The sequence below is a fragment of the Rhinoraja longicauda genome, chromosome 2 (assembly GCF_053455715.1).
Source record: "Rhinoraja longicauda isolate Sanriku21f chromosome 2, sRhiLon1.1, whole genome shotgun sequence".
In the NCBI taxonomy this organism is placed as follows: Eukaryota; Metazoa; Chordata; class Chondrichthyes; order Rajiformes; family Arhynchobatidae; genus Rhinoraja; species Rhinoraja longicauda.
This window is the reverse complement of record NC_135954.1, coordinates 30,579,324-30,593,508: the sequence shown is the minus strand read 5'-3', so window position 1 is coordinate 30,593,508 and position 14,185 is coordinate 30,579,324. Positions and strand designations below refer to the sequence as shown.

Sequence of the window (14,185 nt, the reverse complement as noted above, 5' to 3'; positions counted from 1 at the left end):
AGTGTTCTTAAATCTGATAAACTACACAGTAGCTACACAATAAAATGAACAATTGTGCTTTTTCCATCAGAAATACTTTAAGTTAAAAAGACTTACTTGGCTGGTCATTTTGGAAACCTCCTTTGCATGCTCAATGTCCGGTCTACCAATTGCAGATGTTTTCATAGCTGCCTCTGTTTTAGCTTTATTTTTATATGCAAACTGAAAAATATTTAAAGCATTCCATTAACAAAGCACTTCAAAAGTAAATGCAACTTATTCTGATTTGCAAGTTTACACTTAACTTCTACCAGAATTTTAATAATTATTCCATGTAGTCATCCCTATTAGTAATTAAGACAGAGACGCAAGAAGCTGCATATTCTGGAATCTTGAACAAAATACAAAGTGCTGGAGGAACTCAGCAGGTCAGGCAGCACCTGTGGAGGGAATAGACAGACGACATTTTTAAGTCAGGATCTGAAACCTCGTCCACTCATCCTTTCCACTGATACTGCCCAGCCCGTTGAGTTTCTCAAGCACTTTGTGTTTTCCCATTAATAATTAGTTTGCTATAAACCCCCTTTGAATGTGCAGGACAAAGAATGAACTGCCTTCCCAAACTCCAGAAAAGGCCAGTGCCATTCCCATTTTCCTCCTTTTCTATTTCCCATTGTTGGCCTGCATACTTTGCAGAAAGATATAGATTGTCCTAGTGAAATGGTATTTTAAACATCCACCACACGTGGTGAATGTACAGGAAAGCACTACAGATGCACAGACCTATCAACTATGCTGGTGCACAATGATAATGAAACCTATTCCCTTCAACAGGAGATTTGCTTTGTATTTAATCGCACTGATGGGAAAAGTACAATGGAGTTCCCCGATTAATATTCTATGATATTACTTGTTGAGTTAAAGATGGCACTGTCCATGTTTCCGATAATCAAAAAACCTTTTGCTAATTGATGACACTTTATACATTATATGCAGATGGCTTGAAAATGGGGCTAAATCAAATAATGTACAGGCAGATTATGTTGTTTAGAAAAGAAGATCATACTTTGCTATTAGAGATCCTTAAATTTGGGTTTCTAAAATTCTATTTTGTGGCTGCAGCAATGGCATTTAGAAAAGATCCAAGTGAAAAATAACAAAATAGCACAACTGGCAATCAGCTAATGCTTTGTTTTATTGTGCAGTTGCTTTCCACCCCAACCCACCCTAAACTAACATTCAATAAAAATAAAAGTTAAAAACTATCTGAATATTGATCAAAACCAATATCTTACATTGCTAACCAACTTGGTAGTTTGTGTCGCTTTTTTAATATCTGGTCTATCGACGATCTGCGTGTAACTGTGAATAGTATCTGCATCTTTCTTGTACAATACCTGTTGAGAAATAAATTACTGCTTAATTCAGACTAAAATTAAATTTATACAGCATTAGACACAATTTAAATATGACTTCAACAAGTACAGTACTAATATGTCATTCAATATTCGTGAATGAATGCATTGCAGTTGGAAATATGTAAATATTTAAATTTAATTAAAATGAGTAAATCTTCCAGGAACAATGCAAGTACACATAAGTATATATTACGTTAGGATGCATTAGATCATAAGATCATGTGTGATAGGAGCAGAATTAGGCCATTCGGCCCATCAAGTCTACGCCATTCAATCATTGCTGATCTATCTCTCCTTCCTAACCCTATTCTCTTGTCTTCTCCCCATAACCTCTGGCACCTGTATTCATCAAGCATTCTTACTGAGCACATGGTACAGTACCCTCCATAATGTTTGAGACAAAGACCCATCATTTATTTATTGCCTCTGTACTCCTCAATTTGAGATTTGTAATAGAAAAAAAATCACATGTGGTTAAAGTGCACATTGTCAGATTTTAATAAAGGCCATTTTTATACATTTTGGTTTCACCATGTAGAAATTACAGCAGTGTTTATACATAGACCCCCCCCCATTTCAGGGCACCATAATGTTTGGGACACAGCAACGTCATGTAAATGAAAGTAGTCATGTTTAGTATTTTGTTGCACATCCTTTGCAAGCAATGACTGCTTGAAGTCTGCAATTCATGGACATCACCAGTTCCTGTGTGTCTTCTCTGGTGATGCTCTGCCAGGCCTGTATTGCAGCCATCTTGAGCTTATGCTTGTTTTGGGGGCTAGTTCCCTTTAATTTTCTCTTCAGCATATAAAAGGCATGCACAACTGGGTTCAGATCGGGTGATTGACTTGGCCACTCAAGAACTGACCATTTTTTAGCTTTGAAAAATGCATTTGTTGCTTTAGCAGTATGTTTGGGATCATTGTCTTGCTGTAGAATGATCTGCCAGCCAATGAGTTTAGAGGCATTTGTTTGAACTTGAGCAGATAGGATGTGTCTATACACTTCAGAATTCACTATGCTACTACCATCAGCAATTGTATCATCAATGAAGATACAGTGCATTCAGAGAGTATTCAGACCCCTTCACTTTTTCCACATTTTGCTACGTTACAGCCTTATTTTTAAATGGATTCAATTATTTTTTACCATCAATCTACACACAATACCCCATAATAAAAAAGCAAAAGCAGGTGCTTGAAATTTGTGCAAAGTAATTAAAAAGAAATAACTGAAATATCACATTTACATAAGTATTCAGACCCTTTACTCAGTACTTTGAGGCACCTTTGGCAGCGATTATAGCCTGGTCTTCTTGGGTGTGACGCTGCAAGCTTGGCACACCTGTATTTGGGTAATTTCTCCCATTTTTCTCTGCAGATCCTCTCAAGCTCCGTCTGGTTGGATGGGGAGCGTTGATGCACAGCTATTTTCAGGTCCCTGCAAAAATGTTCGATCGGGTTCAAGTCCGGGCTCTGGCTGGGCCACTCAAGGACATTCACAGACTTGTCATGAAGCCACTCCTGTGTCGGCTTGGCTGTATGCTTAGGGTCGTTTACCTGTTGAAAGGTGAACGTCCACCATAGTCCGTGGTCCAGAACGCTATGGAGCAGGTTTTCATCAAAGATCTCCCTGTACTTTGCTCTGTTCATTTTCCCTCGATCCTGACTAGTCTCCCAGCTGAAAAACATCCCCACAGCATGATGCTGCCACCACCATGCTTCACCGTAGGTATGGTATTGGCCAGGTGATAAGCGGTGTCATTTGGCATTCAGGCCAAAGAGTTCAATCTTGAGTTCATCAGACTAGAGAATCTTGTTTCTCATGGTCTGAGAGTCCTTTTGGTGCCTTTTGGCAAACTCCAAGCGGGCTGTCATGCGCCTTTTACTGAGGAGTGGCTTCTGTCTGGCCACTCCACCATAAAGGCCTGATTGGTGGAGTGCTGGAGATATAGTTGTCCTTCTGGAAGGTTCTTCCATCTTCACCATCTGGAATTCTGTCAGAGTGACCATCGGGTTCTTGGTCAACTCCCTGACCAAGGCCTTTCTCCCCCGCTTGCTCAGTTTGGCCGGGCGGCCAGCTTTGTAAAGAGTCCTGGTGGTTCCAAAGTTCTTCCATTTAAGAATGACAGAGGCTATTGTGCTCTGTGGGACCTGCAATGCTGCAGAAATTGATTTAGACCCTTTCCCAGATCTGTGTCTCGACACAATCCTGTCTCAGAGGTCTACGGACAATTCCTTCATCTTTATGGCTTGGTTTTTGCTCTGACATGCACTGTTAACTGTGGGACCTTATATAGACAGCTGTAGAAACATCTCAAGGGTAATCAATGGAAACAGGATGAACATAAGCTCAATTTTGAGTGTCATAGCAAAGGGTCTGAATACTTATGTATCTCTGATATAAATTAAACTTCGTCTCATCTGTCCACAAGACGTTTTTCCAGAACTGTGATAGCTCTCTTGAATACTTCTTGGCAAACTGTAACCTAGCCATCCTATTTTTGCAGCTAACCACTGGTTTGCATCTTGCAGTGTAGCCTCTGTATTTCTGATCATGAAGTCTTCTGCGGACATTGATAAATCCACATCTGACTCATGAAGAGTGTTTCTGATCTGTCAAGACAGGTGTTTGGGGATTTTCCTTTATTATAGAGAGAATTCTTCTGTCACCAGCTGATGAGGTCTTCCTTGGCCTGCCAGTCTCTTTGCGATTAGTAAGCTCACCAGTGCTCTCTTTCTTCTTAATGATGTTCCAAACAGTTGATTTTGATAAGCCTAAGGTTTGACTGATGTCTCTAACAGTTTTGTTATTGTTTCTCAGTCTCACAATGGCTTATTTGAATTTCATTGGCACAACTTTGGTCCTCATGTTGATAAACAGCAATAAAAGTTTCCAAAGGTGATCGAAAGACCGGAGGAAAGACTAGGTGCTGAGAGCTCTTTTATACCTGCATTAAAGAGGCAATTAAACACCCGGACAATTACAAATACCTGTGAAGCCATGTGTCCCAAACATTATGATGCCCTGAAATGGGGGGGACTATGTATAAACACAGCTGTAATTTCTACACGGTGAAACCAAAATGTATAAATATACCCTTTAATAAAATCTGACAATGTGCACTTTAACCACATGCGATTTTTTTTCTATTACAAATCTCAAAATGTGGAGTACAGAGGCAAATAAATAAATGATGGGTCTTTGTCCAAAAACATTATGGAGGGCACTGTATATAAAACGTCTTATGGATATAAACTATATATACATTTTCAACATTAGTAATACCGAGCATCAGCATATCTCAGTGCATCAGAGATATGAGAAAGCAGATTATCCTTTCAGACATAAACTGTTTTATGATATACTGATAAAGTGGCTTTGTGCAAAGGAAATTGTAATTCAGCAATTTGATTGTTTTTTGAATATGTAACGAAGAAGATTGATGAAGGCAGTTGACGTATACATTGTCGTTCATGGACTTTAACAGTTCATTGAGAAGGTACCACCTGGTAGCCATTCTAGAAGTGGAGATCACTTGGGATTCCAAGCTAATCAACTGGATACAAAATTGGCTAGAAGATAGGAAACAGACGGTGGTGGTACAGGATTGTTTACATACTGGAGGTCTGTAATAAGTGCTGTGCTACACAGATCAATGCTGGGTCCCTGTTGTTTATTATTTAGATTAATGATTTGGATGTGAGTGTTAGTAGGTTTGGTTAGTAGGTTGATGAATGACACTAAAATTGGTGGTATAGTGGACAGTGACAAAGATTATCGCGATTACAACACAATTTAATTGGGCCAATGAGCTGGCAGATAGAGTTTAACTCCAATAAATGCAGTGTTGCATTGTGGTACGCCAAGCAGGGCAGACACTGTAAATGTTAGGGCCCTGAGAGAGGTGAAGAACAGAGTGACTGCAGGTACATAGTTCTATGAAAGTTGTGATATAGAGAGTCAGGATGGTGAAGATGGCATTTGGCACACTTGCCCTCATCAGTCAGAATATTGATTTCAGGAATTGGGACATCATCTAGAACTGCATACACTTGGTAAAGCCATATTTCTTAAGTACTGCGTACTGTTCTAGTCATCCTGCTATAGGAAAGGGTGCATAGGAAATTTCATGAGTGATGCCGGGTCTGGAAGGTCAGAGTTGTAAGAAGAGGCTGGGTCCTTTTTCGCCTGGATCGTAAGAAGCTGAAGGGTGACCTTAAAGATGTTTATAAAGTCATGAAGGGTATAGGTAAGAAAATAACTGAAGATGCTGGTACAAATCGAAGGTTTTTATTCACAAAATGCTGGAGTAACTCAGCAGGTCAGGCAGCATCTCAGGAGAGAAGGAATGGGTGACGTTTCGGGTCGAGACCCTAAGGATATCTTCGAAGGGTATACCCTAAATACCTTCGAAGGGTATAGATAAGGTAACTAGCCAGTTTTTACCCCAAGGTAGAGGAGTCTAGGTTGGGCAAAGAAACAACAGATAGAGTTCAATATATAGAGCATTGGTTGAAAGTGAAAGTGGACAAATTAAATGGGACACAAGGGACAGCTTTTTCACACAGAGGGTGCTGCATATATGAAATTAGCTGCCAGAGGAAGTGGTAGAACTGGGTAGAATCACAGCATTTTAAAGTGGGATTAGCTCAGTTAGATAGCCAGTCATCATGGATGAGCTAGGCCAAAGGGCCTGTTTCCACCCTGTGTTACTCTATCACAATTACTCTATGAATAATTGAACGTTTGTGCAGTTTCATTTAAGGCAAATTGAAGCTCGATAATAATATCTCAATTTCTACAATGACAGGTATAAATTCCCCCATCTGCAAAAATCTACTGCACTATTAGTGCATCTGCACCAACTTCACTTCAAATCTTGATGCTTTCACTAGCTTCTTCTCTGACTTTATAAGTTGACAATTTATCATCATATTTTATTTCAAATATTTCTGCCAGCCATAGCCTAGTCTTTATCAATTTTCACCAGTGTGTGACAAAGCATTGTGTATTCTTATCGCTACTTAAAGACATGGTGGTAGGGTGGATTCTCATAATCCTAATGATAGGGGATTTTCTCCGTCCCTTCATTTGCGATTAGCTTTTACTTATGCAAAGTTGAAAGGTGTATACTTATACAGACTTTGTACTAACTATGCTGAATCAAATGATGAAAATTCAAAACAGATTGAAATAAAAGTCAAGATTTAAATGATTCTTCCAAGATCTGATTCAGAAGGAGATTTCAACAAGATAAACAAACTCATCTGAAAAATGGTCCTCACCCAACCTGAAGAAGGGTCCCAAGCCGAAACGTCGCCTATCCATGTTCTCCAGAGATTCTGCCTGATCCAGTGCGTTACTCCAGCACTTTGACTTTTTTTTAACTAACATGATTATTAATAGATCAGCTTTGAAATAGATACCAAGGTGCAGGCTGGGGGAAATATATTGATTTGTTTTGGAAAGCGGCAATCCAACAGAAAGCAGGGAGGCAGAATAAATAGTTCTTCCTTTGATTGGCATTCAGTAATGAGTGGGATACCACAGGATCATTGCTAAAACCTCAATTATTTGCAATCTACCTTATTAATTTAGTGCCATAGAGTCATAGAGTGATACAGCCTGGAAACAGGCACTTTGGCCCAACTTGCCCGCATCGGCCAACATGTCCCACCTGCCCGCGTTTGGTCCATATCCCTCCAAACCTGTCCTATCCATGTACCTGTCTGTTTCATAAACATTGGGATAGTCCTTGCTTCAACTACCTTCTCTGGCAGCTTGTTCCATACACCCACCCTTTACGTGAAAATTTTACCCCTCTGATTCCTATTAAATCTTTTCCCCTTCACCTTAAACCTATGTCCTCTGGTCCTCGATTCACCTACTCTGGGAAGAGACTCTGTACATCTTGTTAATGAATGGAAGATAGGTGTATTACCAAGTTGTGAGGAAACACAAATAATATGCAAAGGTTTATAGATACGTTATTTAAGTGGGCAAGAAGTTGGCAAATGATTTATAATGACAAAATATTAGATTATCCCTTTTGGAAGGGAGAAAGAAAATATAAGGAGTTCTTAATGAAGCAAAACTACAAAATGTTGTGGTAGAAAAGAAATCTGGGAATCCTAGCACATGAAACATCAGAAGAATAACATTTAACTCGGAAGAGAAATTATATGTTAGCCTATTTTGTAAAGGATTTGGAATATAATTATAGGTTAGTTTGATGTAATTTTGATGTGATCTGATGAGTCTGCATCAGGATACTGCACTCTCAAGATAGTTGGATCAAAAACTACAGGTATAGGTTTAAGGTGAGAAGGGAAAGATTTAATAGGAACTTGAAGGGCAATTTTTTTTTTACACAGCAGGAGATGGATATATCCAATGAGCTGCCAGATGAAGTAGTTTAGGCAGGTGCAATGACAACATTTAAAGAACATTTGGACAGGTACATGTTTCCATGTTGTATGACTCTTTGATAACTGACTAAAATTTGGTAATCGTTTTCAGAATAAACCTCATTGCCCCGCATATTGTGATATTCCTTCAAATATTTATGCAGTGAGAAAATGGAATATATCTAAACATAGCACAAAAAGTAAGGAAATTTGTGTTTGGTAGATTATTTCTTTGTTGTAACAATGCTTCTTGGCAATAAATCTTATACCGTTGGAAAGCCTGTTTATTTCCCTTTTAAATGGTGCCACATTTGTAAGGAACATGCATTTGTGGGATGAGCAGCAGAGCTGAGTATATGGGTTGCGCCCATGAATAATTTGCCAAATCTTCTCTGCCAATGCCAAACAGCTTATTCTGCTGTTGCTATTGACTCTTGTTTTGAGCTTCTGATTGGCACCTGATTGGCACCTGATTGGCAGCATCTGTGAGCATGGGCCCTGCTACAGTGGTCAGTAGGTGTCTGCTCCAAGAATCGACATGCCACGTTTGACTGATCTGGATAGGGCCCATGCAATAGGGCAACTTCAAGCTGGTGTTCCGCAAAACCAAGTTGCGGCATTATTTGGAGTGAGCCCTAGTACCATCTCCAAAGTGAAGGCCAAGTTCCATATAACGGGGGATGTCAGAGACAGGCCGCGAAGTAGGCGTCCCAAGAAGACGACACCCGAAGAAGACCGTTTCCTCACCCTGTCAGCACTTAGGAACCGTAGGCTGTCTTCTACAGATTTGCAGTCAAGGTTTGCAGGACGATATGGCCGACGGCTCTCTGCCCAGACAATTCGGAACAGACTGCATGCAGCCGATCTCCGGTCTCATAGGGCTGCCAGGAGGCCTGCCATGACTGCCCTTCACCGTCAGGCCCATTTGCGCTTGTGTCGGCAACACGTGCACTGGAACCTGAACATGTGGAGGAACGTTATGTTCAGCGATGAGTCCAGATTCTGCCTACGGCAGTTGGATCATAGGGTCAAAGTGTGGAGAAGACGCGGAGAACGCTATGCTGATTGCTGCACCGATAGAGTAACATCTTTTGGTGGAGGCAGTGTGATGGTGTGGGACGGCATCTCCCTCACTGGAAAAACGAGGCTTGTCGTCATTGGAGGCAATCTCAATGCAGAGAGATATCGAGATGAGATTCTGCAACCAGTGGTAATCCCATATCTCCACAGTCTGGGACCGAACTCTATCCTCCAAGATGACAATGCTCGCCCCCACAGAGCAGGGTTTCTCAGAGACTACCTCCAGAATTTGGGAGTGGAGAGGATGGAATGGCCTGCCAGCAGTCCTGACCTCAACCCCATTGAACACTTGTGGGATCAGCTTGGGCGTGCTGTTCGTGCCAGAGTGACCAACACAACCACGTTGGCTGACTTGCGACAAATGCTGGTTGAAGAATGGGATGCCATCCCACAACAGTGTGTGACCAGGCTGGTGACCAGCATGAGGAGGAGGAGGTGCCAGGCTGTTGTGGCTGTGTATGGTTCTTCCACACGCTACTGAGGCTCCTGTTTATTAAATGAATAAATTGTTAAATTGCCAATATGTCTTGTTTCTTCAGACTTCAATCATCCAATCCACCAAACAACACCGAACAAGAGTCAATGGCAGAATAAGCCGTTTCGCATTGGCAGAGAAGATTTGACATATTTTTCATGGGCACAACCCACATTCTCAGCTCTGCTGCTCATCCCACAAATGCATGTTCCTTACAAATGTGGCACCATTTAAAAGGGAAATAAACAGGCTTTCCAACGGTATAAGATTTATTGCCAAGAAGCATTGTTACAACAAAGAAATAATCTACCAAACACAAATTTCCTTACTTTTTGTGCTATGTTTATATACTAAAACTTTCATTTGTTTGATTGTTTGTTCCTGAACTACAGCCAAAACAGTACACGATAGCGCACCAATTTTAGGCCCACCTTACTCACCATCATCCCTTTGGTGCTAATGGAAGAAGTTTCATTGAAATCGGTGTTATATTTTCAGGTTTTCATATTTTAAAGTTTAAAACTATCATCTAGGGAGGGGGGAGGGGGGATAGGGGGGAGGGGAAGGGGAAGGGGAGGGGGAGAGGGGGAAGGAGGAGGCTACACCAATGCAGGAGAGGTTTGGGCCCAATGGGTCCACTTGGTCTATAGATGATTAAAACCGCGCTGTTCATGACAATGTTAATGAACAAAAGCATTTCAGGTAAAACAATAGTTGTAATTAATATATGTCCTGATATGTTGGGGAAAATATTTTCGCCTAAAAGAAAGCTGACAACAGATATACGGATCAAAAGTGGGTTTTAAATATTAAAGTCTGAGGAAAGATTTTTTTAATTTAGTTTATATTCACGTGTTAATTTGAAGTGAAATTATGTATTTATAGTTATTACAGAATATAAAATAAATTAAACAAAAACTATTTGCTTTGGTAGATCAATTCAGAAAAAAAGGGCCAAAATTCAGAAGTTACAGCTATGCCAGTTAAAAACAAAATGAGTTACTCCACCCTACCCCACAGGCAAAGCATTGTACATATAAAATTCTCGTGAAACAAAGAAAGGTTTCAAAACTGAAATCAATAGCTTTCTGACTGCAAAATGATTAGCAATAGGAATCTGTATAAGTATTAGCAGGGTTCATCGCACAGGCATAAAACGTGTTATACAGCTGTCCAATTAGGCAAAAGTTGACAGTGAAAATTCACTCATACAAATATTTTTAATTAGGCCTTACATTTGAGACACAAGATGATGGCATGTAAGGTAGAAGTATTAAGCCAGAAATTATCAGTTGTTCAAATAAGTATATTTTCAAAGAATTTTAATTGGAACTTTAAATTTATCTCTTATTTATCTGGGTTTTCGTTTCAATCGTTTTATTTGCTCAAACTAATGACAATTTTGCAGTCAGATAATATCAAAGCTATGGTCAGCCTTCTGATTCCTCTGTAATCCTATACCCTCACATTACAAAAAACATTTTGTGCCGGCTTTGGATAATGGCACAGCATCTTTATGTTATATGGTACAGATTTCAAATGGGAGTCCACACTCACAATTAGGTTTTACAAGACTAAGTGGACCCATTGGGCCCAAACCTCTCCTGCATTGGTGCAGCACCCTCTCCTCTCCCCCCCCCCTCTTTTCCTCCTCCCTTCCCTTCCCCTCCTCCTTCCCCCCCCCCCCCCTCCCTGGTTGGGGAAGGCAGAACAGAGGGAATGTATCTGATAATGCATATCTGGATTACCTGCCTATAGCAGATAAAGTCAGATTATGCTTTGCTCGGTTAGGCGTTGCTAATCTTGTACAACCTGTGTGATATTGTGTAGTCTGTGTAAAGAACTGTTTCCAGGTTCTAATTATGGGTCCTTGATCTGATGTGCTGCCTAATCTGCTGGAATTTTTCCAGCATTTTATTTCAGGTTTTCAGCATTTGAACTTAATTTTTAATTTAAGTTACTCTTCAAGCTAGTGCACAAACCAACTGTGATTTGTTTGCATTGGCAAAATCTGTCTGTTATTTTCCATTTGTGAATAATCAAGAAATATGACAGAAGATCTGTTTGTCCGCTACACATTTGCTCACTGGAAGCAGCTGCAACATGCATTGGAATTTGTCTCTCGACTGCAGGACTCTTACGTTGTGGAGGATCCAAAGCTGGCATTATTAAAATAAACTGAAAGCTAATTTAATTAATATAGAAGCAACTTGAATGGTGAAAAAAAACAAAAGACTTCAATTGTTCCACCAACAATATTTTCCCCCAAATAATAATATTGGATTGCTTAGTCCCCGCGCCAAGCAGAAGAAAATACAGTATAAGCCTTCATCCAGATGTATTAATGAGAAAATTGTAAAGGCAACATTTTGGTATGATTGATTCTGGGCATGTCAACCCTTTGAACTTAAAGTTCAATGTTCACGACATAATCTATTCATCAGGCCTCCTTGTCCCTGACACAATCTGTGTGCAATACTCAATGAGTGCTGTGGTGGTAAGGTCCTGCCTTCCATATGAAATATAAAAGCAAGATCTCATCTGCCTATGGAGCTTTTCAGACTAACTACCTTCTAATAATATTCATAAAACCAATTAGCGCCTAATATCCCCACTTTATCACCATCGGTGGGATATTCCTCTGCTCAAAATGACAACTACATGATAGTTAAAATAATTCATTAGATATGAAGTGCTGCCAGATAAAATTGGCCTAAAAGTTTTGATGTGTAGCATTTTTTTCCAACACCAACATCGGAAATAATCCATTTATTCTGGAGTAGAACATCATTAGAATCACACCAATCTGCAAATTTAACACACACTTCTCGTCAAGATTCACCATCACGTATGTGACAAGATTTGTGTTAAATATGCACCAAATTATATAATTCTCTTTGCAATCTTGTGTTGACTCTTGCACTTCATTTTCTTATCTGCACTTTTTCAGAAGCTATAACACTGAACTCTATTTTCTCTTTTGTACTACCTTGGTTACTTATTCATGGTACGATTTGCAGGCAAAATAAAGTTTCTCACTGTATCTCAATACACATGACAATAATAAATCAATACCAATATCAACCTTTAAAGCATTGTGAAGGATTTTTTTTAATGTCATAGGTTAGTTCCTTGGATAGGATATTAAATATTGATCATCAACAATTCTGATAGTTCAGATTGCTATTAAATATTCCTGCTAGAAGTTCATCCTTGGTCAGGGCTGTAACAATGCACCATCTAATCAACTTTAGCCAGCAATAGCACATTTTACTTTGCCTGTGAAATTTAGTACGATTGACTTTCATTGTACTTAATATCACAGATAGAATACTATTGCAGTATTTTGCAAGTACAGAATGTTTTATCAATTTCCTGACAAGTCTGCTTCGCCATTCGATCATGGCTGATCTATTTTCTCCACTAAGCTACATTCTCCTTAGCAACCACAGAAATGAGACTAACTGACCAATAATTTCCTTTCTTTTGCCTCACTCCCTTCTTAAACAGTGGAGATACATTTTTAATTTACCAGTACTCTGGAACCATTCCCTACTCTAATGATTTAGAAAGATCACTACTCATGCCTCCACAATCTGAACAGCTACCTCTTTTGAAACCTTGGAGTGCAGTCCATCTGGTCCAGGTGACACCCACCTTCAGACCTTTCAGCTTCCCAAGCACCTTCTCCTCAGTAATAGCGACCGCATTCACTTCTGCCTCGACTCTATTGAATTTCTGGCTGGTGTCTTACACTGTGAAGACTGGCGCAAAAACCATATTCAGTTCATCTATCATTTCTTTGTTCTCCATTACTACTTCTCCAGCGTCATTTTCCAGAGGTCTTTTGGTATCCTCTTTTATATAACTGACTAGCTTACCTTCATATTTATTTTTTTCTCCTCTTATTGCTTTTTTAATTGCCTTCTATTGTTTTTTCAAAGCTTCCCAATCCTCTTGCTCCCCGCTAATCTTTGCCTGTTTTATGCCTTTTCCTTTGTTTTTGTTTTCTTTGACGTCCTTTGTCAGCCACAATGCCCTCATTCTCCTCTTTGAATTGAAAAGATTCCGTGTCTTCCGAATTACACCCAGAAACTCCTGCCATTGCTGCTCCACCATCTTTCCTGCAAGGATCCCCTTCTTATCAACTTTAGCCAGCCCCTTCCTCATGCCTCTGTAGTTACTTTTACCAATAATAATACTGATTCATCCGATTTCAGCTTCTCTCTCTCAAACTACGAAGATAGGTGGAGGGGCAGGTATTGTAAAGAAAGCAGGGACTCTGCAGAAGGACAAGCAGGTTGGGAGAGTGGGCTGAGAAATGGCAGATGTAATACAGCGTAGCAAAGCATGGAGTCATACATTTTGGTAGTAGGATAAAGGCGTAAAATTTTCTAAATGGGGAGTGAATTCAGAAATCGGAGGTGCAAAGGGACTTGGGAGTGCTGGTGCAGGATTCCCAAACAGTTACTTTACAAGTTTGAATTGGTAGTAAGGAAGGCAAATGCAATGCTCGCATTTATTTCGAAAGGGCTACAATACAAAAACAGGGATGTAGTGCTGAGGCTTTATAAGGCACTGGTCAGACTGCATTTGGAGTATTGTGAGCAATTTTGGGCCCCATTTCTGAGGAAGGATGAATTGGCAATGGAGAGGATCCAGAGGTGGTTTATAAGAATTAACCAAGGAATGATTAGGTTAACATATGATGAGCACTTGAAAGTACTGGACCTGTACTTGCTAGAGTTTAGAAGGATGATTGGGGACCTCATTGAAACTTACCGAATTGTGAAAGGCCTGGATAAAGTGAATGTGGAGAGGTT

The 14,185-nt window shown here is 39.9% G+C and overlaps 2 protein-coding genes across 4 annotated transcripts in view; both read right to left on the bottom strand.

Moving 5' to 3' along the window:
* Positions 1-14,185, bottom strand: part of nebl (nebulette) — a 248,629-nt gene that overhangs the window by 52,416 nt on the left and 182,028 nt on the right. The window lies entirely within an intron of this gene.
* LOC144603209 (nebulette) overlaps positions 1-14,185 on the bottom strand; it is a 76,935-nt gene that overhangs the window by 28,915 nt on the left and 33,835 nt on the right. For both annotated transcript variants that reach the window (XM_078416402.1, XM_078416411.1), the window contains exons 7-8: positions 1,275-1,376; positions 97-201 (exon numbers count right to left, since the gene is read on the bottom strand). In XM_078416402.1, coding sequence (XP_078272528.1) covers positions 97-201; positions 1,275-1,376 — 207 coding nt within the window. The remainder of the gene's footprint in view (positions 1-96; positions 202-1,274; positions 1,377-14,185) is intronic.